This window comes from Rhinolophus sinicus, chromosome X (genome assembly GCF_036562045.2).
Source record: "Rhinolophus sinicus isolate RSC01 chromosome X, ASM3656204v1, whole genome shotgun sequence".
Classification (NCBI taxonomy): Eukaryota; Metazoa; Chordata; class Mammalia; order Chiroptera; family Rhinolophidae; genus Rhinolophus; species Rhinolophus sinicus.
Window position 1 is genome coordinate 97,311,736 of NC_133768.1, and position 26,600 is coordinate 97,338,335.

The 26,600-nt window shown below is 39.7% G+C and overlaps 1 protein-coding gene across 1 annotated transcript; it reads right to left on the bottom strand.

Annotated features, from left to right (window-relative positions):
* Positions 1-371: 371 nt before the first annotated feature.
* Positions 372-18,099, bottom strand: ZNF449 (zinc finger protein 449). The gene is made up of 4 exons (XM_019714702.2): positions 17,657-18,099; positions 15,804-16,008; positions 3,487-3,600; positions 372-3,296 (listed from the first exon to the last, which is right to left on the bottom strand). The coding sequence occupies exons 1-4, from the start codon at positions 18,008-18,010 to the stop codon at positions 2,413-2,415; spliced, it is 1,557 nt and encodes a 518-aa protein (XP_019570261.2). The 5' UTR covers positions 18,011-18,099; the 3' UTR covers positions 372-2,412.
* Between the last annotated feature and the right edge of the window lie 8,501 nt (positions 18,100-26,600).

Here is a 26,600-nt window from a genome sequence, read left to right on the forward strand (position 1 = left end):
ATCTTTTTCCAAGAACTATTTCACATATTTGTTTATTCAATGCCACAAATATTTATTAGTGCTTATTATATACAGGACACTGTAACAAAGAAATTAATAATGTTCTCTACCCTGTAAAACTCAGTTATGTGTGTTTATGATATAGATGAGAGGGAGGATGCAGCACATTTTATGATTGCAATGATCCCAACTAGCTAAAATTGACTGTAATAAATGTTAAAAATGATGCATAAACCCGGCACCATGGTTGCAGAGAGTAAAGTGATTCCAGCTTAGGGTGGGGGCAGAAGTCAATTGTGGTGCCTGTTGCCACTGCTCATGGAAGCAGCTCTAGGTTGTGCAAACAGTTAATGTGATTGAAGAAGAAAGAGCACATATATTTCCACTTTATTAAAATATTGCATAGTACAGAGCAGTTGGGCACATCCATTCTAAGGCACTATTCTGGTTGGAATGCAATTCCACAAGAGAGAAAAGAGAAGCCATTACATTCGGTATTTTTCATCTCTACATTCAGACTCCTCCCACGTTACATTTTATTGCTACTAGGATCTCAATTTTAACCCCACACTTATAGCAGCATCATACAGGGACCGGGATGACAAGAATTACAGACATATCCTGGCTCTAGCACTTGATATGATTTGGCACTTAATACAAACTCTCTTGTATGGTTCTCCATTTGTTTCCCAACTCTTGTTTAGCTAAAGATATTATAAACTCTTTATGAACCTGACTCATGAATTAATTTCTTTACTAGTTTCCATTAAGCCTAGAATAGGACTAGTTAGGCACATAGTAGATACCCCCCAAATACTCATATTAAATATGACTTCCAAAAACTTCAATAAAATAGAAAAAATATACTTTCCCTAATTCTAGTTTAAGGAAAGGATGACTGGTTTCTTTATAAAGGGAAAATACTTGAACATTGTCCTATTTCTCATTTTATAATGAGGAACTAGGCTGAATATTTTCATTAACAGCTTAAACTGACAAAGAAAGTTCTTCCCTTGCTACAGGAACTTGAGTCATTATAACACTTACATGAGAACATTTATATAAGTAGCAATGCGTGTGTGTGATTATAAGTAAAATTCAAAGAGGTTGAGAATAAATGAGTAACTTCTAAATTATCTGAATTAGTGACCCTCATACCTCCTTAAAATGTGTATATGTTTGTGTGTGCACTACATAAAAAACGTATATGTATACAGGATTTTTCATAACAGCTTTGAAGTGACTGGAGATAACTTGGCTTGGAAGCAACAATACTATACTGATAGCAATAGAAATATCTGTTAAAGGCAATGTGTTTCAAGGAATACTTGCAGAATACTAGTTCTGTGGGTTATTGCTGGGTGTACACGAAAAAGGGTTCTAGGGTCAAATAGGTTTGCAAAACACTGAGACAAAAGAGGTGCTTTTTCTGCCTTTACTAAAGGACCTGTCAGAGATTCTCATATGCTGATGTGCACTGTGAATCTAGAAAGGGGACACAGCAGGAAGGGATTCCCAAACTTATTTGCAGACTATCTTACAGAACTAAGTGTTCTATGACACACACTTAGGGAGACACTGAATTAAAGAATGAGTACAATCTAAAAAGCACTGACAGACATGACTGAATACCAAAAGGAGAGTAAAAAGCAATGGACACTGGCTCCTCAGTCAATCTAAATTAAATTAGATTCTACTTGTATGACTTCAACTGTCAGATGGATTCTTCCACATAGAGCTTACTTAGACCACGAACAAAATAAAACATCAAGTTAATAGCTCTACGCAGCATTGCCCTAGACTGCCAACAAAGCAGACTAGCAAACTTTGCAAAATTCAAAAGTAAAGGTTAAAATCTTAATTTCCTTAAACATAAAATTTTCAATGGAAATAACCCAGTTCTTAAGAGGCAGATAAAATCCTCTTTAGCCATGTGTTTCTGACACATTTTTATTATTTGACAAAATACACTGTCTCTCTTCTTGCCACTCGGGACACATATAAAGCTTTGAACTAATATAATCGCTTTTATTCATGACAGGAAAATAATTATAGTGTTACTATAATAGATATGTCAGATAGACATGGTTATCCATTATATTGACCCTATCCTATATGCTTCAGGCTTACATCTATGATACAGTTGGCTTGGGACACAAAATTTTTCACTGTCATAAAAAAAGAATTATAGAGACAGAATAAATCAAATATAGTAAAGTTGCAAGAGTAGGTGGATACTCTGGAATTCATATGCCTTGGAAGATGGGTTTTTAAAAATAGTAAAAAAAAAAAAAAAAAGCTGTTCTTATAAGCTCAAACAAAAAGATTCTTCCAAGACAAACAGACTGCTGCAGGTTAAGATTTCTTTGAGTTAGTGTTAATTTCTGTAGGACCTGTTTCCTTTAATAATTCTTAAAGAAGTCCTCTAAAGTGAGTGACCTGGTGCATAATAAGCCCTGCTCTCTGTCTGAAGCTTTTAGAACAATGACTACACTTGTATGGCTTCTCCCCTGTATGAATCCTTAAATGAATAACAAGACTTGGTCTCTGTCTAAAGCTTTTCCCACAATAATTACATTTAAAAGGTCTCTCTTCAGTGTGAGTTCTCTGGTGCAAAGTAAGAGCTGTCAGTCTACTAAAACTTTTCCCACAATTGTGACATCTATGAGGTTTTTCACCCGAATGAGTTTTCAGATGTCTTTTGAGACTTGATCCATGACAAAAGCTTTTCCCACACTCAAGGCATTTATATGTCTCTTCTTCAGAATGGGTTCTCTGGTGCCCTATAAGGTGTGACCGCCGAGTGAATCGCTTTTTACACACAGTGCATTCATAGGGTCTCTCCCCTGTGTGAAGTCGTTGGTGTCTATAGAGGTCTGAACTACGAAGGAATCTTTTCCCACATTCAGGGCATTTATGAGGTTCCTCTCCTGAATGAATTCTCTGGTGCCCTGTAAGTTGTGACTTCCGGGCAAAACACTTTCCACACTGGGAACATCGGTGAGGTTTGTCTCCTGGACTCTTTTTCTTATGGGGTCTAGGGTTGAGAGGTTCTTCCAAGCTGGAGCTCTCAGGTTTCTCTCCTGCAGGGGGGCTCTGATTATCTACAAGTTTTGTTAAATCTGTCTGTAAATCTTCTGGAGGGCTTCCCCACTGATTTTCTAACTGTACATAGTCTTTCTGCAAAATGGGACCGTGGAGAGCATTCCCCTCTAAAGTAACAAGAAATGGGTACATATTTTCCAGTTTTTTCTGTTTTGAAGTATCTTCTTCATTTTCTATCCCAATCTCAAAACCTGGGAGAAGAAACAGAAACTGCAGATGTCATTGTGTCCCACAAAGAAAAGAACATGGGGGAAAATGAAGAGTTTTTCCTACATTCAGTGGGAACATAGAAATTCCTAAATAGAATCCAAAACTCTTTACTCTGACTAAGGTTAAATTTTCCTTTTCTTTCTTCTCTAATATCAATGAACAATTACTTACCTATCTTGGACTCAAGTAATTGTTTAATTTCTTTGGAATCTTGTAGTTCCTTCACCCATGTCTCTTCTCTATTGTCCAATGGAAAGCCCACATCAAGCTTTGGTAGTGGATATCCTGGCCATTAGAAAGGTGAGAAGCATAACAGTTTAGTTATCAAAGGATTCTTTCCAGAGTTCAGACTGATATCTTGGACATACGGCCACTCAATATCTACTTCTGTCTCAAGTACTATTACTTCACCTGAAATCTCTTACAAGAGACTTTTTTTTTTTAAAGATAAGAACAAAACAAAAATGGGAGAACATCCTTCTGTGCTCAATTCAAAGCTATTCTCCTCTAATCTGTGGAAAGAGTGTGAATCAATTATGTGCTGAAATAAATGTACTAAATGACTTCTGTATCTATTTTGATAATAGATTTATTTAGGTTAGAGCCAAAATATGAAGTAAATCTTCATAAAGTTTTGTCATATTAAAACTGAGAAATGCTGTTATTGAGTACCAAGTGAAGAGAGAGAGGTAAAAGTAGGGGTTATGAAACTGTTTACTGGAATAATTTCAGTGGAGATTTTTGAATTCAAATGAAAACTGACTGGGTTGGAAACCAGCAAAAGCAGCCTTTATGTTTGTTTCAGCCGAAATCTAGTAGTGGATTCTCTTGAAATTAACCCAAATAACAAACAGTGTTTCTCACCGTCAATCTAAGGAAAACCACGAGAAGTTTCTAGTATTCACCCTCCCCTTGTGTCCTACCAACCCTTTCCTCATTGAGAGGCGCTGTGGCTCGCATCCTCTTTCTATACCCCCCTTCCTTGCTTTTCTCAGCTCTGGCAAAGAATATTGGTCTGCACTAAAGTGTGGGTTGGAAATTGATGATTTGAGAACTAAAGGCAGGATGATGTTTACATGTTAGCATTATTAAAATAACATTAGTAAGTTAATTTGATAGAAATTTAAATTCCAAAACATTATATCAAAACATAGGAAGTGGACTAAAATATCTTATATTTTCATGGAAAAAAGACTTTTAAAGATTAAGAAGGGAATATCACTCAGCAATAAAAATAGAATGAAATCTTACCATTTGCAACAACACGGATGGACCTAGAGGGTTTTATGCTAAGGGAAATAAGTCAGACGGAGAAAGACAAATACCATATGATAACATTTATATGTGAAATCTAAAGAACAAAACAAACAAACAAAACAGAAATAGACTCACCAATACAGAGAACAAACTGATGTTTACTAGTAGGGAGAGGGTGTGGGGGGCTGGGTGAAAAAGGTGAAGGGATTAAGAAGTACAAATTGGTAGTTACAACATAGTCACAGGGATGTGAAGTACAGCATAGGGAATGCAGTCAATAATATTGTAATAACTATGTACAGTCCCAGGTGGGTAATAGACTTATCGGGGGGACCATGTCGTAAATTATATGAATGCCTAACCACTATGCTCTATACCTAAAACTAATATAAAATAATATTGAATGTCAGCTGTCATTGAAAAAGAAAAAAAAAAAGCTTCCAAATTAAAAAAAAATATCCTTATGTAAAACTTTACCTAATAATTAGACTGTAAATTGAATTAGGCCTTCTCATTTTGGCTTGGGTGTCCTTTATGATTTTACCATTTTCTCCCTGACTACAGTGAAATCTATCTAGCATTTTTCTCTCTTGTATTTTAAGGAGCTGAGCTCTTTCCAAATAAAGCATACCTAGCCCACGCCCCCCAACACACAAAAGGTTAAGAAACAGAAAATGCATTTCAGATAAAATTCTATTTAAATTCACTATATATATATATATATATATATATATATATATATATATATATTTGGATTTCAAAACTAAGAGTGGGATGAAAGGGTAATATGGCACAGGTCAGATAAAACTGAAGGTCATAGATCAAAGGAAAGCTGCCATTAAGTAAAAATGGGAGCAAACTGAAACTTGAAGTAAGAAGACAATAGCAAAGGCCTAGGTGTAAAATACTGATTTATAATCTAAATGTAGGGAGGGAGACAGACATTCAACATGATACCACGAGGAGCTCTGGGGATCTACTTACCAGTGAAACTGGTGAAAATTAATAAGAATAAAAAGCAAACATTTAAAGTCTCTCAAAATGGTCCTAAAGGCATACAGCAAATTAAGAAATATCTACTTGTAAAAATCTGCTAAAATTCACAGAAAACAGTGAGAGTCTTAAGTACTTAAACCCAAACTTCTCTTTAGCCCCCCTCTCAGTTCCACTCTAGACTGATGTAGCCAAGAGCCTAGGGCACACTCTCCTCCAGCTCCCTGTCAGAGGGCTATCTTCCCAAGAGTAGCAGAACCTAAGAATTTCTCATCCTACTCTCAGCTACCTGTTGTTGAGTTTAAATTCCAGGCAATTGTGGCTGAGAGGTGGGGGCTCCTTTTATCTACCCAGTCTCCAATGTTGCAATGGAGGATCCCCCTTGGGTGTAGTATGGCTGAGAATACTAGAGCCCTGATTGCCCTTGTAAGTCAATTGTGGTTTTGTAATTGTTGTCTTATAATTGTGATTGTCAGTCAGTCAGTGGTTCCATGCTTTAAGAGGCAAGCCAAGAAAAGCTGAGGCTCAGACTTAGCGCTCAGCTCCTAAAGAGGCGATGTTACTCAGAGATGAGCACACGACTGTCCCCACCTTCAGCTCCAGAGCAGTGCATCAGAGATCGGGCCTGGGAGAAGCAGCGGGCCTTAAAACAGATAGCGCTTAAAGTCTTCTCAAAGAAACCGACTTCATTTGCAACAGAGATTGGACAAGTTCAAGCCTAAGAGTATTCTCTAAAAGAGTGGAGGTTGTAATGAAAGGCAATTGGAAACAGTTTGATAGATTTATTGAATATACAGGCTAAACTGTAAGTTGACTAGTTTGCAGAAGAGAATTGGGGAAAGAGACAGCTGGGAGAAGCCTGCCTGGGATCTGAGCAAATCTCAAAACTGACCTCAGGAATTAATGTTGCAACAATTATGTATAGTGCCAGGTGGGTACTAGACTAACCAGGGGGGTCACTGCATAAGTTATATAAATGTCTAACCTCTATGCTATACACCTGAAACTAATAAAAATTAATACTGAATGTCAACTGTAACTGAAAAAAATAAATTTTTAAAAAGTAAATTTTAAAAAAGTGTTTGAATTTGATTGGATTAGCCTGCAGAGTAATTTATGTTCCAGGGCATTGGTGAAAACAATAGAGCAATTAGCTGGCAATTAATAGCTGGGTCTGATGAGGGAAAGAGACAGCTAAAGAAAGCCCTGTAAGGGATCAAATATATGGTGATGGAAGGAGAACTGACTCTGAGTGGTGAACACACAATGGGATTTATAGATGATGTAATACAGAATTGTACACCTGAAATCTATGCAATTTCACTAACAATTGTCACCCCAATAAATTGAAAAAGAAAAAGAAAAAAGAAAGTCCTGCTAAAACTACCATCATTCCAGGGTGACTGTATGCACGCCCAATGCTGTACTCCATGAGGGGCAACATCAAATGCTTAACATCACAGGGTGGACTAGACTTCACTAAAATAATCCAGCCATTCACCAAACAAATAAACAAGGAAATAACAATAACAAGCCCTAGGGAGGGGGAAGAAGAACATTGACTTACTATAATATATTATCTAAAATATAGTTTTCAGGAAAAAAATGATGAGACGTGCATGTGGACAGGAAAATATGACCCATACACTGGAAGAAAACAGCAGGCAACAGAATCTGCCTATGAGAGTGACTAGATATTGAATTTAACAAAGACTTCAAAGTAGCCATTGTGTACATGTTCCAAGAACTAAAGGAAATCGTGATTAAAGAAGTAAATTATGATGATGATGTCACAACACATCAAACAGAAAATACCAACAAATAGATAGAAATGATAAAAAAGAATCAAATGGAAATTCTGGAGTTGAAAAGTACAATAACTGGAATGAAAAATTCACTAGAATGGCTCAAGAGTATATTAGAACTGTCAGAACAATTTGTGGATCAATAGCGTTTATACTATCCGAAGAACAGAGAGAAAACAAATGAAGGAAAATGAATGGAGCCTCAGAGAAAAGTGGGGCACCATCAAGTGCACCAACAGACATATATAATGAGAGAACCAGAAGGAGAGCAGTGGGATAAAGGAGCAGAAAAAATATTTGAAGAGATAAAGGCCCTAAACGACCCAAAGGCATTGAAAAAGATTCATCTACACATCTAGGAAGCTCAATGAATTCCAAGTAGGATAAGCACAAAGAAATCTACAAACAGACATATCATAGTAAAAATCCTAAAAGCTAAATTAAAAACAAACAAACAAACAAACCTTGAAAGACAGCAAGAGAAAAATGACTTGTCACTTATAAGGGAACCCCAATAAAATTAAAAGTTAAGATATCATTAGAAATGATGGAGGCCATAAGATAGTGGGATAACATTATCAAAATGCTCAAAGAAAAATGAAAACAAGAATCTTTATCCAGGGAAGCTATCTTTCAAAAATTAATATGAAATAACAACATCTCTGGTAAACAAAAAGTGAGAGAATTCATTGGTAGCAGACTTGCCTAACAAGAAATACTAAAGGAAGTGCCCTAGTTTGAAAACAAGTGATCTCATATGGTAATTCAAATCCACATGAAAAAACAAGGGGCACAAGTAAGGGTAATTATGTGATTATGAAAGACAGTAGTAATAGAAATTTGTTTCTTTTTTCTCTTAAAAGATTCTAGGACAGCCGGTTAGCTCAGTTGGTTAGAACGCAATGCTCTTAACAAGGTTGCTGGTTTGATCCCCACATGGGCCACTGTGAGCTGCATCCTCCACAACCAGATTGAAACAACTGCTTGACTTGGAGCTGATGGGTCCTGGAAAAACATACTTAAAATAAACAAAAGTTTAAAAAATGACTCTAAAAGCAATTGTATAAAACAATATATATGTAGTGCATTGTTGGGCATAGAACACATAGAAATGTAATATATTTGCCAATAGTAGCACAAACAAGGCGGATGGAAGCAAAGCTGTGTTGGGCTAAAGAAATGACTCCAGTCAGTAACTCAAATCCACAGGAAAAATGAAGAAAATCAGAAATGACAATGTTAACACAAAGAAAGTTATAATATACATTTGTTTTTTTCTCTCAACTTTGTAAAAAGTCTTAAAATTATATAAAGTAATAGCTATAACAATGTATTGTTGAATTTGTAATATTTTTGATGTAATATTAGGTTGGTGCAAAAGTAATTGCAGTTTAAAAGGTTAAAAATAATTGAAACATCTGCGATCACTTTTGCACCAACCTAATATTATGATAGTAACATCATAAAAAGGGGAAAAAGAAATAGAGCTATATAGGAGAAGTATATCTATGTCTACCTGCATTAACTTAGGATAACTTTGAAGCTGATTATGGTAAGTTAAGATGTACATGGTAAACCCTAGAACAACCAATAAGGAAATAACTTAAAAAATAGTGAAAATTCATTAAGGTAAGTACAATATTTACTTAGTGCAAAAGAAAACAGTAAATGAAGGACAGAGGAACAAAAAAGATATGAGACATAGAAAACAGAAAGTAAAATGGGAGATGTAAATCCAACCATATAAGATTAAATGTGTATAGATTAAGCAACTCAATCAAAAGGCAGAGATTATCAGACTGGATTAAAAAAATCCAACTATATGCTGTATACCAGGGATATACTTTAGATTCAAAGATACAAATAGATTGAAAGTAAAGGGACAGATCAGCAATTCCACTTCTGGGTATTTATCTGAAGATTATGAAAACATTAATTTGAAAAGATATATGTACCCCTGTGTTCACTGCAGCATTATTTACAATAGCCAAGTTATGGAAAAAACCTAAGTGTCTATTGATGGATTAATGGATAAAGACAATGTGTGTGTGTGTGTGTGTGTGTGTGTGTGTGTATGAATTTTTTCCATTTCATATATACCAACAACTTTACTTTGTGCTGACAGGGAATATATTCCAAATTTTAATATAAAATCAATTGACTTCTTCCATCACTTTTAAATTTCTTCTTCCACTCTGCCAGCAACTTGTGCTTTCCACTCAGCCTACGATAGGATGTGCTTCATGTAATACATCAAAGATGTTTTCATTTTTTAAGAAAAAGCAGTAAAAGTGTAAGTAACACTTAAATTATGAAATAAGTCCTGCATCATTTTCAAAAGCATAATATATCACTTTAAGAGTGATGAGAAAGGGGTAGTTTCCTCTCCTCCTAACTGACATTTTTAACTTGTTTAATTCCGTCTATCTCTCCCTTGTTAAATGCACTAGACTTTCCTGTGCTTTAGAGAATAAAGCATTAAAGTCAAGAGCAATAGTGCTGCTCGGCATCATATGTAATCTTTGCACCTGGCACTGTTGCTGAGAGGAGCGAATTAACATGGGGAATGGGGATACATATGAAGCAAGATTTATAATTAAACATTACTAGCTACTATTTGAAGAAATAGTCGCTAAAAATTTCCCAAATTTGATGAAAGACACGAATATAAACACCCAAGAAGTTCAACAAACTCCAAGTAAGATGAACTCAGAGATTCACATCAAGATACATTATAATCAAATTCTGAAAAGTCAGAGACAGAGAGAATCTTGAAAGCAGCAGAGAGAAGAGACTCATTACATACAAGGGAACCCTAATAAGAAAATAAGCAGATTTCTCATCAGGGACTTTGGAGGCCAGAAGGCAGTGGGCTGATATATTCAAAGTGTGAAAAGAAATAAACTGTCAACCAAGAACCCTATATTATATCCAACAAAACTGTCCTTCAAAAGTGAGGGAGAAATGAAGACATTTCCAGATAAACAAAAGCGGTGGGTGTTCATTACCACTAGACCTGCCCTGCAAGAGATGCTCAAGGGATTCCCGCAAGATGAAATAAAAAGGACACTAGACAGTAACTTAAAGCCATATGAAGAAAGAAGTATCCCAATAAAGGTAAAAAGATGGGCAATTATAAAGGATAGTATTATTGTAACAATGGTTTATAATTCCACTTTTTGTTTTCTACATGATTTAAGTGACTAATACACTTTTAAAAACACAATTATACTGGTTTAAAAGCTAGTATTATTGTAACTTCTTTGTAACTCCACATTATCTATTTATATAATTTGAGACTAATGCATTTAAAATAATTATTAGTTTATGTTTTGGGCACATAATGTATAAAGATGTAATTTTGTGACATCCATAACTGAAAGGAGTGGGGATGGAGCTGTAAAGGAGTGAAGTTTCTGGATGTTACTGTAGTTAAGATGTTATATATTCAAATTAGAGTGTTATAGGTTCAGGCGATTAAATGTAATCCCCATGGTAGCCACAAATAAAATTGCCATAGAATAAATGCAAAAAGAAATGATAAAGGAATTTAAGCATTTCACTACAAGAAAATCAACTAAACACCAAAGAAGACAGTAATGCAGGAAATAAGGTACAAAAAAGCTAAAAGGCATATGGAAAACAAATAGCAAAATGACAGAAGTCCCTCCCTATCAGTAATTACTTTAAATGTAAATGGATTAAGCTCTCCAATCAAAAGAGAGTGACTGACAGACTGGATAAAAACACATGGACAAGAGACTAATTTTAGATCTAAAAACACAAATAGATTGAAAGTGAACAGATGAAAAAAGATATTCCATGCAAATAGTAACCAAGAGAGCAGGGGTGGCTACTAATATCAGACAAAATTGACTTTACATCAAAAAATACTATGAGAGGGCCGGCCCGGTGGCTCAGGGGGTTAGAGCTCCATGCTCCTAACTCCGAAGGCTGCCGGTTCGATTCCCACATGGGCCAGTGGGCTCTCAACCAAAGGTTGCCAGTTCAATCCCTCGAGTCCCGCAAGGGATGGTGGGCTTCGCCCCCTGCAACTAAGATTGAACACGACACCTTGAGCTGAGCTGCCGCTGAGCTCCCGGATGGCTCAGTTGGTTGGAATGCGTCCTCTCAACCACAAGGTTGCCAGTTCGACTCCCGCAAGGGATGGTGGGCTGTGCCCCCTGCAACTAGAAAACGGCAACTGGACCTGGAGCTGAGCTTCACCCTCCACAACTAAGACTGAAAGGACAACAACTTGACTTGGAAAAAAAAAAGGCCTGGAAATATACACTGTTCCCCAATAAAGTCCTGTTCCCCTTCCCCAATAAAATCTAAAAAAAAAAAAAAAAAAATACTATGAGACAAAGGACATTTTATATTAATAAAAGGTTCAATACAGCAAGAAGATATAACAATTATAAACATTTACACACCCAATAACAGACCATCAAAATATACAAAGCAAAAAATGACAGGAATGAAAGGAGAAATAGTTCTACAATAATAGCTGGAGACTTCAATACTCCACTCTCAATAATGGATAGAACAACCAGATAGAAGTTAAGCAAGGAAATAGAGGACTTAAACAATACAATAAGCCAACTAAATCTAAGACATTACCAAACACTGGAATTGAGTGTTGTTACAGAACACTCCAACAACAACAGCATACACATTTTTCTCAAGTGCACATGGGACATTTTCCAGGATACAGACAATATGTTAGGCCACAAATTACTCTCAATTGATTTTTAAAAGATAGAAATCACACAAAGTATTTACTCTGAACACAAGAGGATAAAGTTAGAAATCAGTAACAGAAGGAAAACTGGAAAATTGACAAACTTGTGAAAAATAAATAACACTCTTAAACAACTAATGGATCAAAGAAGGAATCACAAAGTTAATTAGAAAATACTTAAGAGATAAGTGAAAGTGAAAACACAACATACTAAAACTTATGGGACATGGTGAATGGAGTACTAAGAGGGAAATTTATAGTTATAAGTACTTACATTAATAAACAAGAAAGATCCCAAAACAATGTGACTTTACAACTATGGAACTAAGAAAAAGAAAAAAAAAAAACTAAACCCAAAGCTACCAGAAAGAAGGAAACAATAAAGATTAGGCAGAGATAAACAAAACAGAGGCTAGAAAAATAATAGAGAAAATAAATGAAACCAAAATTTGGTTCTTTGAAAAGATGAACAAAGTTGACAAACTTTTTAGCTAGATGGGCTAAAAAAGGAGAAAAGGCTCAAATCACTAAAATCAAAATTAAAGTGGGGACATTACCAATTATATTACCCAACTAAGTGGATTATAAGAGTACTATGAAAAATCGTATGTCAGCAAATTGGATGACCTAGATGAAATGGACAAATCTCTAGAAACACTAAACCTACCAAGATTAAATTATAAAGAAATGGAAAAATCTGAGTAGACCTAGAATTAGTAAGGAGATCGAATTAGTAATCAAAAATCTGATGAAGAACAGCATCACTGGTGGATTCTATCAAATATTTAGAGAAGAATACCAATGCTTCTCAAACTTCAAAAAATATCAAAGAGGAGGAAACACTTCTAACTCATTCTGTGACGCCAGCATTAGCATGATACGAAACCCAGAAAAAAACACTATTAAGAAAACTACACACCAATATCCCTTATGAACACTGATGCAAAAATGCTCAACAAAATATTAGCAAACTTTTACTAACAATTGTCACCCTAATAAACTTTAAAAAAAATATTAGCAAACTGAATGCAGTAGCATATTAAAAGGTTTATACACCATGGCCAAGTGGTATTTGTTCCTGGAATGCAAAGATGTTGCAACATATGAAAATTGATCAGTGTAATATACCACATCAACAGAATGATGAATTAAAAACGTGATCATCTCAATTGAAGCAGCAAAAGCATTTGACAAAATTCAATAACTATGATGATAAAAACACTCAATAGGAATAGAAGGATGTTACCACCACATAATACAAGCCATATATGAAAAACCAAGGAACATCATACTCAATGGCAAAAGACTGAAAGCTTTTCTTTTAAGGTCAGGAAGAATGTAAGGATGCCCGCTGTGGGCACTTCTATTCAACCCAGTACTGGAAGTTCTAGCCAGAGCAATTAAGCAAGAAAAAGAAATAAAAGGCATTCAAATTGGAAAGGAAGAAGTAAAATGATCTCTATTGGCACATGATATGATCTAATGAAAACCCTAAAGATTCCATAAAAAACTGTTAGGATTACTAAATGAATTCAGCAGAGTATCAAGATACAAAATAAATACACAAAAATCAGTTCGATTTTTATACACTAACAATGAACAATTTTGGAAATTATGAAAACAATTCCATTTACAATCACATAAAAAACAATAAACACTTGAAACCTATGTAATTTAACTAACCATTGTCACCCCAATAAATTTAACTTAAAAAAAGAATAAACACTTAGGAATTAAACAAGTAGGTGAAAAACTTGTTTCAACAGAAACTATGAAACATTGGTAAAAGAAATTAAAGTAGATATAAATAAATAGAAATACATCCCATGTTCATGGATTGGTATACTTAATATTGTTAAGATGTTAATACTACCCAAAGTGATCTACAGATTCAATGCAATGTCTATCAGAATTCCAATGAATTTTTTTTTGCAGAAACAGAAAAAAAAATTTAAAAATTAATATGGAATCTCCAGGGACCCAAAATAAGACAAAACAATCTTGAAAAGGAAGAACAAAGCTGTATGACTCACACTTCCTGATTTCAAAAACTTACTACAAAATTACAGTAATCAAAACAGTTTGGTAGTGGCATAAAGACAGGCAGAGAGACCAATGAAATAGAATAGAGCTCAGAAATAAATCTTCACATATAGGGTCAAATGATTTTTAACAAAGCTACCAAAATCATTCAATGGAGAAGAGACAGTCTTTTCAAGAAATGGTGCTGAAAAAACTGGATATGTACAAAAAAATTAAGTTGGACCCTTACCTCACACCATATGCAAAAATTAACTCAAGGTGGATCAAAGACCTTAAAGTAAGGCCTAAAAGTATAAACCTCTTAGAAGAATATACGGCAACAGCTTCACAACATTGGATTTGGCAATGATTTCTTGGATATGACAAGAAAAGCATAGGCAGTAAAAGTAGACACAGAGTACTTCATGAATAATTTAAAAATTTTCCATCAAAAGACAATATCAACCAAGTAAAAAGGTAACCCACAGCGTGCAAAAAACATTTGCAAATCATGTAGCTGATAAGGGATTAATATCCGTAATATATAGAGAACTCTAAAATTCAACAACAAAAAACCCAAACAACCCAATTTAAAGAAATGTGCAAAGGACTTGAATAGACATTCTCCAAAGAAGATATACAAGTGATCAATAAGCACATGAAAAGATGTTCAGCATCACTAGCCATTTGGAAAATGAAAATCAAAACTACAATGAGATATCATCTCACACCTATTAGGAATGCTACTATCAAAAAAACAAAAACAAAACAAAACAAAAAACCCAGAAAATAACAAGTGTTGACAAGGATGTGGCAAAATTGGAAAGCTTGAGTACTGTTGGTGGGAATACAAAATATTACATCCACTGTGGAAAACAGCATGGTGGTTACTCAAAAAATTAAAAAATAGAATAACCATATGACACAGCAATTCCACTTCTGGTTATATACCTAAAAGAAGTAAAAGCAGAGTCTCAAACAGGTATTTGTACACCAATATTCAGAGCATTACTCCCAAAAGGTAAAATGGAGAAACAACCCAAGTGTACATTTATGAAAAATGGGTAAGCAAAATACAGTATATACACACAATACAATATTTTTCAGCCTTTAAAAGGATAGAAGTTCTGACATATGCTACAATATAGATGAACCTTGAGGACATTATGCTAAGTGAAATAACCCAGTCACAAAAAGACAAATACTGTATGGCTCCATTTATATGAGGTAAATAGAGTACTCAAATTCATAGAGACAGAGACAGGCAGTTATTATTTAAATGGACATAGAGTTTCAGCTTTACAAGATTAAAAATTATGGATGGTGGTGATGGTTTCGAAACATTATGAATGTGTTTATTACCACTGAAATGTACATGTAAAAATGTTTAAGAAGTTAATCTAAAATTATGTGAATTTCACAATAAAAAAAATGAAGAGAAAAATAGGCTTCTTGAGCAGGCTCATGAGTGAAAGGGGTTTTGAATCCCATTTGAGCTAATGTGCTTTGTGGCAGGATATTGCCAGAGAGACATTTCCTCCTCCTACTCTTCATCAGAGTGATCCATTTTCATCCAGCAATTGGTGTTTCTAACCAACCCCAACCCTGGAGGGCTCCTGAGCGCTCAAAACAGAAATCAAGGAAAGGAAATAAGACCCTTGACTTACCATGGTCCAGAAAGGGCTGGCTTTCCCCAGCAGCAACGTAGCTCAGCTCCTGGGGCTCTGCCTCTGGGATCCATGCATCTGCCACTGGGGCCTCAGGGATAGGTCCCATTGCTTGGAGTGGGGGTGACTCCAGGTGGATGTCTGGTGCTATGTCTGCCATTCCCACGGCTGCCAGGTCTTCCAAGAGCATTTCCTGCCTATCGATCTGGGGGAAACACCAGAACCCATCACTCCAAAGTCTAGAGTAGCAGTGCCCAGTAGCAATATAATGTAAGCCCCTCAAATCATTGAAAATTATCCAGAGCCCATATGGAAAATAAAAGAAACAGGTAGTCTTTTTGTTAAAAAAGGTTCATCTGTTAAAAAACATGCATTTTTTAAGCAATGTATAAAAAATACCATAATTTCAGAATGTAATCAGTATAAACAATTATTTAAAATTTTATTATTAAGCGATTTCACCTACTTTAGTTTTCATCCTAAGTCTTCTGACTGCGGTGTGCATTATATACTTACAGCGTATCCCAATTTGCACTAGCCAAGTTTCTAGGCTCAAGAGCCACACCTGGCTGGTGGCTACCGTCCTGGCAATGCACGATCAGACCACATGAAGACAAATGCTTATGTGGTAAGCCAAACAAGAGCCAGAGAAGGAAGGGAAACCATAAACCCATTCCATCCTGGGGGCAGGAAGGACACTTTGGAAGAGTCCCGTTCAGGCAGGCTACCTGCAGAGCCTCATCAACACAACAGGCTCGTGCTCTTACTGCCCAACTAGAAGCACTTCCTCTCTTCTCCAAAGATGCTGCCCTGGGCTGAGCTATGGCTCGCCCCAAACAGGCTTCACTCAGTGGTTCTGAACAGAGGGCAGGGCCACCGCCCCCAGGAGGTGTTTTGGATACGATCGCAGGTGGTGGCTATCAGAATTTTGTGGGCAGACAAGGGTGTATAATGCACACTGCAGATGTGTTCCAGGTCCCCACCAACTTTGGAGGGCTCCCTCAAATACTCATGTAGGAAAAAAAGAACCCAGTGGTTATAGAAACACAAAATAATATTGCATATTTTAGCATGACTTGAATTTTCTAGGAAAGCACTACTTTGGAAATCATTGAAAGACTACACTACTAATTTTTCAGATTTACCAAGATGTGTTTGCATCTTTGGGGAAAAAAATCACATGGCCAGTAACAACACTGCTCATAGTGTTTGAACTGTTTCAGTCTGAATTTCCACCTGTCGCCCTCACAGTGAGTCTAAGCAGAGAGGCCAGCACCTGACAACTTCATGAGGCCTTCTGGAGCACTCAAGCCCCGTCATGGGCATGCTGCAATGCTTATTGGTTCATAATAAAACTACATTCCTTTTCCTTTATATTCCTTCTAGACTCTACTTGACTCAGTATTCGCTACCTTTATTTGTAATGAGCCAGATAGTAAATATTTTAGGCTTTCTACGTCATCTTGGTCTGTTGCCTATTCTTTTTTTTTTGTAACATTTTAAAAAAGTAATAACTATTATTAGCTCATGGGCTGTATATGAACAGGCCTTGAGCTGCATTTGGCCCATAGGCCACAGAGCACTTATTATACTGATGTTTCTGATTTTGTGTACATAAGTAGGTTACATTATCTACAGATGTAATTTTAGGATAGTAAAGGGGACATTACCAAATATTTGAGGAGTTGGGTTTAATAATTGAGAATCACTGACCTATATGCTGATTCAAACAAAAGGATATTAAAATCACTGCAGGGGAATCCTGGGACACAAACGCAAAATATCCAACCTAGTACCAGATGTTTCTGCTACTTCTTTTGGTGTTATTACCCAGATCCAAATTCTTTTCTCACCTGCTGCTCTGGTATCTCAAGTTCTCTCTGTAAGTCTTCTATCAGTGACACAACTCTTTCTGTACTTTCTGGGCACTGTTCTGTCACCCAGGTCTCTAGCTCCAGGGGCAGAATTGTTAGGAATTGCTCCAACACTAGAAGCTCCAGGATTTGTTCCTTAGAACGCATCGTTGGCTTCAGCCACTGACAGCAGAGCTCCCTCAGTGTGTTGAAAGCTTCACGAGGCCCGGCTGCTTCTTTGTACTGGAACTGCCTGAAGCGCTGACGGAAGACTTCAGAGTCAGTATCGTAACCTTGAAACACTGAGCCCTGATTCAAGGAGGCCTGGATTGCACAACCTTGGGCCACAGCCATTGCCCGTTCCAGCCGTGTACAATTTATCTGGGGCCTGAAGTCTCAGATTCCAATGTGTTTCTTTCTGTAATTCTTGTGGGGGAGGTACCTACAGCCGAAGACAGGACAAATGAGAATGAAGAAATAGCAATGGTTAACAGAGGGCATCCTTACCTCCCTTAACTGATTACTTTTCCGCAAAGTCCTAAAGTAGCAGACTGTAATCTTTTGGGAGGTTTTCAGAATCTGATGAAAGCCATGGACTCACTTCCTAGAAAAATACACATACACTTCCAATTCCGAATCCAGGTTTAAAAAGTTTACAAAAGCTTCAGACCATCCATGAACCCTCTAGAAATGTGATGTCCAATACGGTAGTCAATAGAGTAATGTGGCAGTTTAAGTCTAAATTATTTAAAAACATTTAGTTTCTCATTTATATTATTCACATTTCAAGTGCTCAGTAGACACTGTTGCAGAAAGTTCTATTGGACACTGTTCTAGAATACTTTGGGCCCAAGGCTAAGAATCTTTTCCCTTAAATGAACACTTATAGATCTGGTGGCCTACATCCCCACTCCCAGTCTAATAACAATTTTCTTGTGTTTCTGAATATAGGTAGGCAACAGAAGAAATAGGGGAGCCATACTTACAATCCTGGTGAGTAACCCTGAAAGTCCATCTAGCTTTGAGGAACCTTTAGTCACCTGCAATCTCAGGCATCTTAGCGAGAGCCACACCTTACAAAGGCAGCAACCCATCAATCCCTCATTCTCCACTCGGGTATGTGTAGTTCAGCCAACACCAGCAGGTCGCTCATTCTGCAGTGGCATTCCAAGTGGCTTTCTCATGAGAAAAATACACTGCACAGGGCAGGCCATCGGGAACCTGGTCTGCACTGATAATGAAGGACACTTATGACAATCAGCACGCTACGTGCCCGGTGATGTTCCAAGCCTTCTACATGTATTAGTTCATTTAGCCCTCACCCAACGTGAGCAGGTGGGCACTAGTATTATGCCCTGAATACAGACGAGGGGACTGAGGCCTGAGGCTTCGGAGGAATGAATAACATGTCCCAGGGGCCAGAGGGAAATGGTGATGAGGTTAGAATCCATAGACTCCTGCAATGCTCACGTCTAAAAACACTTAAAATGTTCTTAGTGCAATCTCTGAGGTCAGAGAGGCGGAACCATACATGTCTCCACAGGTGTGAAAAACCTGCCCCTTTGCTAGGGGTACACTCTCTGCATTTTTTCACACAACTCACAAACCTGTCCTCTTTCCTGGATGGGATCAAGGAAAAAATTCTCATGACTGCCTTCCTGCCCAGTCCATCCAAAATGACACTGTTCCCATCCTATCCCCGGTCTGGTGTCTTAAATGACACCCAGGCCTCTCTCTAAACATCTCATTCATAAAACTGCCTGTGGCGGATCCAGTTGCATGGAAAGGGAACAGCAGTGTGCCTGGCACAGAGGCAGCGCTCCAGAAAGGCCATTGCTCTGCTGGCAAGGACTCATTCCTAGGAAGCTTCTATTCCCCCTTCTAGGCACCTAGCAGTCCCTGGGCGGCATCCAGGAACCAAGCCGGTCTTGGCAGGGGACCCACTCACCTTTCCTGTGCCCCAGCGTCACAGCTGGGCTGCCCTCTCCTGACTGACCCAAGCCTTCCCCCGTGTCTCCCAGGGAATTGACCCTCTGGGTTTCCCTCCATCTCCTCTTCTGGATGTAAACTTCACTTCCTCTCGTGGCTGATGGCTTCTCCGCAAACCACCCGAATGAACCCATGCTCACAGGGCCCGTGGATAAAGAGACGCGTGAAAAGCCGAACGGGGCGCCGTGAAAAGAGGGCACTAGGGGAAAGGTTAGGGGGACAAGTCTCGAAACGTCTAAAAGCCAGTTTAAAATCGGATGCCGGTAGCGAAGGCGCGGCTGCTGCGCGCTCTCCGGCGTAGTTGACCGGCTTCCTGGAGGGGCGCTCCCAGCCCCGGAGGACCCCCGGGAAGGCCCGGCCGGGTCGCAAGGAGCGGCTGCAGAGACTCAGGCGGGACAGGGGCTCGCAGCCCGCCGTTTCTACCCACGCCTGCCGCCGGGTTATGGCTGGAGGCAGCCAGTTCGTGTAGCCCAAAGGGGTTGGGAGCCCCACTCCCCGCGCCCTAGGGACGGCCACGCCCTCCGGACGCTCCGGGACTCACCGCCTCGGCGCCCACAGCTCTCCAAGCTCACCCGGTGTAGTGCCCAGGGCGCAGGCGCGCGGCTGCGCATTGGACTACAAGTCCCGGCAGGCTGCAGGCCACCCGCCCCGCCGCGTGGGCCCGTAAGAATGCTGACGTGGAGGGGGTGGGGCTCTTCTTGGTCCCCAACAGGCCTCAAGTTGCTTTGAACCCGATCCCATTTCCGGTACTAAAAGCTTCTAGATCCCAGTGGATTGGGTGGGGCGTGTCATGTTCTTGATGTTAGCCAGGGCGTCTTTCCCATCAGCCCTAGAATAACAGGAGCGGGTGGGGATGTAAACCAAAATAAATTTTACACTCGAATGAAAGGCATTTATTTGAGCAAAAAGGAGCTCAGGAGACACAGATTCTGATAGCAACTTGAATTTTGTTCCGCTGAGACAAAAGGGAGTCCATCTCTTATAGTGAAAGTTCTCACCCAGTTTCTCAATTAGGTCTCTTTATGGAAATGAGGTATCCAAATTATGCAGTTATGATTGGATAGGGCAGATACCAGTCTTTAGTGGAAAGGAGAAACCAAGGTTTCACTGTAATGGGTGACTCAGATGGCGTAAATAAACGGGGCATAGTGCAGGAAGGGAGAGTTCAGTCTGAGGTTCTTCTCCTGAACAGAGTATGCGAGAAGTTCCTATCAGCAAACGGTTACTAGGATCTTATTTATAAATTTGGACCATGGGGAGTCCATCCCAGCAGATAAATTACTTCTTGGGGTTCATATGATGTGACTCTTTATTCCCAGGGTCCACATTAACCTCCTGTAAATTTGTTATGACGGGGCCAGTGATTTTCAAACTTCTCTGTGTAGGAAGAATTTCTAGGGGAGCTTGTTAAAAATTCAGATTTCTGGACCCCCATCCCGACACCCTAATGCACTGGATCTTGCATGAACTCAAGGACTTGCATTTTAATAAGCTTTCTTTGGGATTGTGACTCTGGTCTTCAGCTCTTGGGTCATAATGGCCTTGAGTTACCTTTGTATTTTCTTCTCTCCAAAACCCGAGCTTCAACCTAGCTACCCCATGCATGCCTCTTTGCCTTCAACTGGCCAGCAGAGGGTTCTCGGGTCTTTGGGTTCACCTGATGGCCAGGCCTGTTGTCTCCCAATTGGTCCCTTGATGGTTCCATCCCTGGAGTCAAATTTTCCTGCTTATGTGGTCAGTGATGACTTGTACCTCAGCCACATGCAATGCTGTCATTTTGGTAAACATAGTCATCACTTTGGTCTGAACCTAGTACTGTTGGTTTTTGGATGCCATACTTTAGTGCTGGTACCTCCTGCATGGGACCAGGATCTAGTCCTACGTGGGTCCAAGATGGAGAGGAGAGAGCTGCCTGTGACTGTGCCTTCCACAGGCCCCTTTGACAGCAAGACAAGGGGGCAGGTGCACCACCGTCCTGAACCCACAGAGGCCAAGGTACTGGAGACCGCTCTTCCTAGGCTGGAGTTGCACTTACGGGCTGGAACTTGGAGCCCCCAGCATGCCGACTGCTGCACATGCTGTTTATTGTTTCAAGGGGAACCTGGGCATCTTCGCCAGCAGTCACAGCTGGGTTCAGGGCTGAAATGGTCCAGGAATCTCACGATGGCATCTGGCCTGGGTTCCCAGGAGCAAAAAGGGCTCCTGATTGTGAAACCACAGGCGTTTCTGCTCCTGGAGATAGGAGCTGCCCCTGCTCGACTGAAGGCCCAGTGGGAAAGCCTCCCACCTGTGCCTCTGTGGGTTCTGCTGCTGCTCCCCCTGGGAACCCTTTAGGTGGCTCCTGGAGCTTTGCGTGGGTGGGCAGCTTTGGCCTGAGATGCACCCCATGAAGCAGATCTTGCACCTGCTGGTATTGGAGCAGTTCCTGACCATCCTGTCCCAAGAGATCCACAGTAAGGTGCAGAAGCTGCATCCACATAGCTGCATAGAAGCTATGACTCTTAGAGTAAATTCAAAGAGCGCTTGTGAGACTGAGACAATAGGTGAGTGACAGAGAGAGGTTTCATCTGTGGTTTGCTTGGTCCCAAAGGCTGTGACATCACCGAGTCTTACTTCCTCATTCCGATTGTCTTGATTGCCCTAAGTAGACCTTACATGGCCAAGTGATTTTTCTGTAGTTTAGTCTGGAACTCTCATCCTCTAGATTCCTCCACCAATCAAGTGCACAGAGTAAACAGTGAAGGGTGCCTGTTTCTACCGAGAGGCAAGTGTTGCTGTTGCAATAGTTAGTGTCAGCTCTGGGGTTAGATTCAAAGCGATTCAAATCCTGGTTCTGCTCGCTGCCCACTAGCTATGTGACTTTTGGCAAGTTACTATTCCTCCTTGGGCCTCAATTTCCCAGTTGGTAAAATGGCTTCTGGTATTGTTTTGAGAATTAAAGGGAGAGCAGCATGTATGTTTTGGTCACACTGCTAGCATGCAGTTAGTGCTTAAAACTGTTAGCTGTTGTTATGTTAGGGCCAGCAGTCTGGTCTCCTCTGCAGAGCTGGGTCTCAGTTAATGGTGGACTTAAAAAAAAGAAACAGTTTGGTACTGAGACTTTGAGGTCACTGCCTCCAGGGCCCTCCAAGTTAGCTTATCCAGAGTGAGGAATAGGAGCATCTGGAAAAGGTGGCATAAAAGAGGGAGTGAAGTACATCAGAAGACTTATAGGGTAAGGTGTGTACTGGAAAGGATCCTCTCTCCACACCCCACACACAATCACATACACACATTTTCGCTCCTGGACATGGTGTCAAAAACCCCTTCTAGTTTAAACCATACTTTTCTCTTGTTGGATCCAAAGAGATAGACTGGTTTCCTGTTGAAGGTTTACCCTTAGATTCCTGTAATAATTTCCATTTCTGTTGGGCCCTGTTGTCATGATGAGTGATGGCAGGTAGGCTCCAGGTTACAAACAATGGGCTGAGAACAGAAATACTTTTGGAGAAGACTTTGCCTCAGGAAACAGCATGAAAGTTACTGAGCTTCAAGCTGGGGCCCAGGGACACTTGGGGAAGCACTGAAGTCTAGAGTAGTTAGTACTTCTTACTCACTAGGTCCAATCAGCTTATCATCAGCAATGTAATAGAACTTTGCGATGTCTTATGGCATAAGAGAAAATTGATGAAGATCTCCATGAACTAAATTATGACATAGAGCTGGAGAACTGATATACCCCTGAGGTAGGACAGTGAAGATGTACTGCTGGCCTTGCCAGCTGAAAGCAAACTGCTTCTGGTGGTTATACTAACAGTCATTGAGAAAAAAAGCATTTGCCAGATCAACAGCTGCATAGAAGGTACCAGGGGGTGTGTTAGCTTAAGCGATGAAATCACATCTAGAATTTCTAGTAGCTGCAATTGGAGTCACTTCCTGGTTAAGTTTTTTTTTTTTTTTTTTTTTTAATTTTTATTTATTTATATGCTTTTTTTTTTTTTTTTTACAAGACTTTATTAGGGGAACAGTGTGTACTTCCAGGACTTTTTTCCAAGTCTTGTCCTTTCAATCTTAGTTGTGGAGGGTGCTGTTCAGCTTCAAGTTGTTGTCCTTTCAGTCTTAGTTGTGGAGGGCGCAGCTCAGCTCCAGGTCCAGTTGCCATTGCTAGTTGCAGGGGGCGCAGCCCACCATCCCTTGCGGGACTCGAGGAGTTGAACAGGCAACCTTGTGGTTGAGAGCCCACTGGGCCATGTGGGAATCGAACCGGCAGCCTTTGGAGTTAGGAGCATGGAACTCTAACCACCTGAGCCACCAGGCCGGCCCTGGTTAAGTTTATAATAAACTACTGTCATCCTCCAAGATCCATCTGTTTTCTACACAGGCTAATAAGGGAATTGAATTAAGATGTAGTGGGAATTGCCATCCATGCATGTTTCAGGTTATAGATGGTGGCACTAGTCTCTGAAATCCCTCCAGGAATGTGGTATTGCTTTTGGTTTACTATTTTTCTAGGTAAAGGAAGCTCTGATGGCTTCCACTTAGCCTCTCACCATGATAGCTCTCACTCCACAGGTCAGGGAACCAATGTGGGGATTCTGCCAGTTACTGAGTATATCTACTCCAATTATGTGTTCTGGAACTGGGGAAATAACCGTAAGATGAGTTTGGATACTTAATGGACCCACTGTGAGATGGCCCTGAGGTAGAAGTCCATTGATCACCTGACCTCCATAAGGCCCCACTCTGACTGGTAAACCACATTCACACTGGGTCTCCTGGAATTAGTGTCAGTCCCTGAAAAGTCTAATTGTTTCCTTTTCCCTAATGCATACTCAGCCTGGTAAAAGGCCATAGGTCCCTTTAAGGAAGGCTGGCAGAAAGATTAACCATATATATATTTGGTAGTATGGATGGGATCCTTTTTAGGGGACCTGGCCTCCCCTTCATGCAAGGGTTCTGGGTCTATAAACTGACTAAAGTCTCAGAATTGATTGGGGGCCATGACTCTCTGTTTTGGTGATTCAAATTCTCCTTCAATGCACTTGACCTAAAATGCTTCACTTATGGAACTCAAGTAAGAATTTAGTAGACTGCCCATCATTTCTTCTCAAGGGACACCATGATCAATTAGCCAACACCATAAGTCTCTGTGAGTCAGACTGTTCTCATTGCTGCTTTGACTCTGCTGTCCGTTACAGTAACTATGCCCACCTTGTCCTTTGTCAATTAAGTGCCCTCATTTGGCCTTTGCCACCTTGGGATTCAGTTATCCCCATTGTATTTACGGATACTGGTTCAGTGGCAGTAGTTCCCAATGTAATTTCTGACCTACAGAGAAAAGTGAGCACAGAGATCTTCAAGGTTATTGGGGTTCCCCTCACAAATGTATTTCTCACGGTCATGAAAGGTATGTTCTCCTGGGATGGGTGAACAGGTCTTACATGATAAATCCACTTCTACATTTCAATCTCCCTAAGCTTTCAGATACAGTATACCAAGGCAGTTCTAGCATTTCAACTTTGTTTAGTATAGAGCACCTTTTGGTCCTTGTTTCAGCCAACCAACAAACCAACCAAAGTGATAGTGCCTTTTTTGACCCCTTGAGCTACATCTTTGAGTTCAGAATGTCTGCTTAATGGAACCATATCCGTATATTCAGCCTGATCCAACTTTATGCTTCACAATGTTACCCCACACTCTTCATATCCATTTCCACACAAATTCCCCAGATTTCTGTCTCTATAAATTGGAAAAGTCATGCAGTTCTTTTGGTGTGTAGTATGCCTCTTCATGGATCATATTTTGTACTTCACCTTTTAGGGCCTGCTGGGACTCGAAAGACAGGTGTTGAGGGGTATATCCCGAGGACAATCAGCAGTGTCTTGCAAGTTAACGACCTCAAGGGAAGCAATTACAGGTTTTCAGGCAAAGCAGGGTTAACTTCCTTGGACAGGGATGGAAGGGCTGCTTCTACTGGCAGAGAAGATTCAGCAGAATTTAGGGGTTCACTGCCCCCAGTTTTATTAGGATCTGTCCATATGTCCCCATTCCAATGTTCAGGATCCCATTTATTTCCAATCAATGCCCTCACGCTAACAGAAGACACCCTGTGAAATTTGGAATTTAATTTACATTGTAATTTAGCCACTGGCAAGATGATAGTCTGGATTTAGTTTTCAGAAATCTCTGCCCTGTGGCTACCCTGTGGTTATTGTATTTTTCAGTTATGCATTCTCATTCCGTTCTTTTTTATAACTGCTATTTATTATCTGAGATTTTATGTTTTTCTTTCAAGAGAATTTGCAATTTTTAAAAAAGATTTTATTGGGGAGGATGAACAGGGCTTTATTGGGGAACAGTGTGTACTTCCCGGACTTTTTCCAAGTCAAGTTGTTGTCCTTTCAATCTTAGTTGTTCAATCTTAGTTGTGGAGGGTGCAGCTCAGCTCCAGGTCCAGTTGCCGTTGTTAGTTGCAGGGGGCGCAGCCTACCATCCTTTGTGGGAGTCAAGGAGTCGAACCGGCAACCTTGTGATTGAGAGCCTGCGCTCCAACCGACTGAGCCATCCAGGAGCTCAGCAGCAGCTCAGCTCAAGGTGCCGTGTTCAATCTTAGTTGCAGGGGGCGGAGCCCACCATCCTTTGGGAGAGTCAAGGAGTTGAATTGGCAACCTTGTGGTTGAGAGCTCACTGGCCCATGTGGGAATCAAACCGGCAGTCTTTGGCGTTAGGAGCACAGAGCTCCAACTGCCTGAGCCACCGGGCCGGCCCAAGAATTTGTAATTTTTTAATTATTTTTATGATGGCTTTAAAATCCTTGTCAGAGAATTCTGATATCTGAATTATCTCGGTGTTAGGGTCAGTCTATTGTCTTTTCTCTTTCAAGTTGTGGCCTTCCTGGTTCTTTGTTCGAGGGATTTTTTTTTTTTTTTATTGTATCCTGGACATTTTGGGTATTATGTTAGGAAACACTGGACTT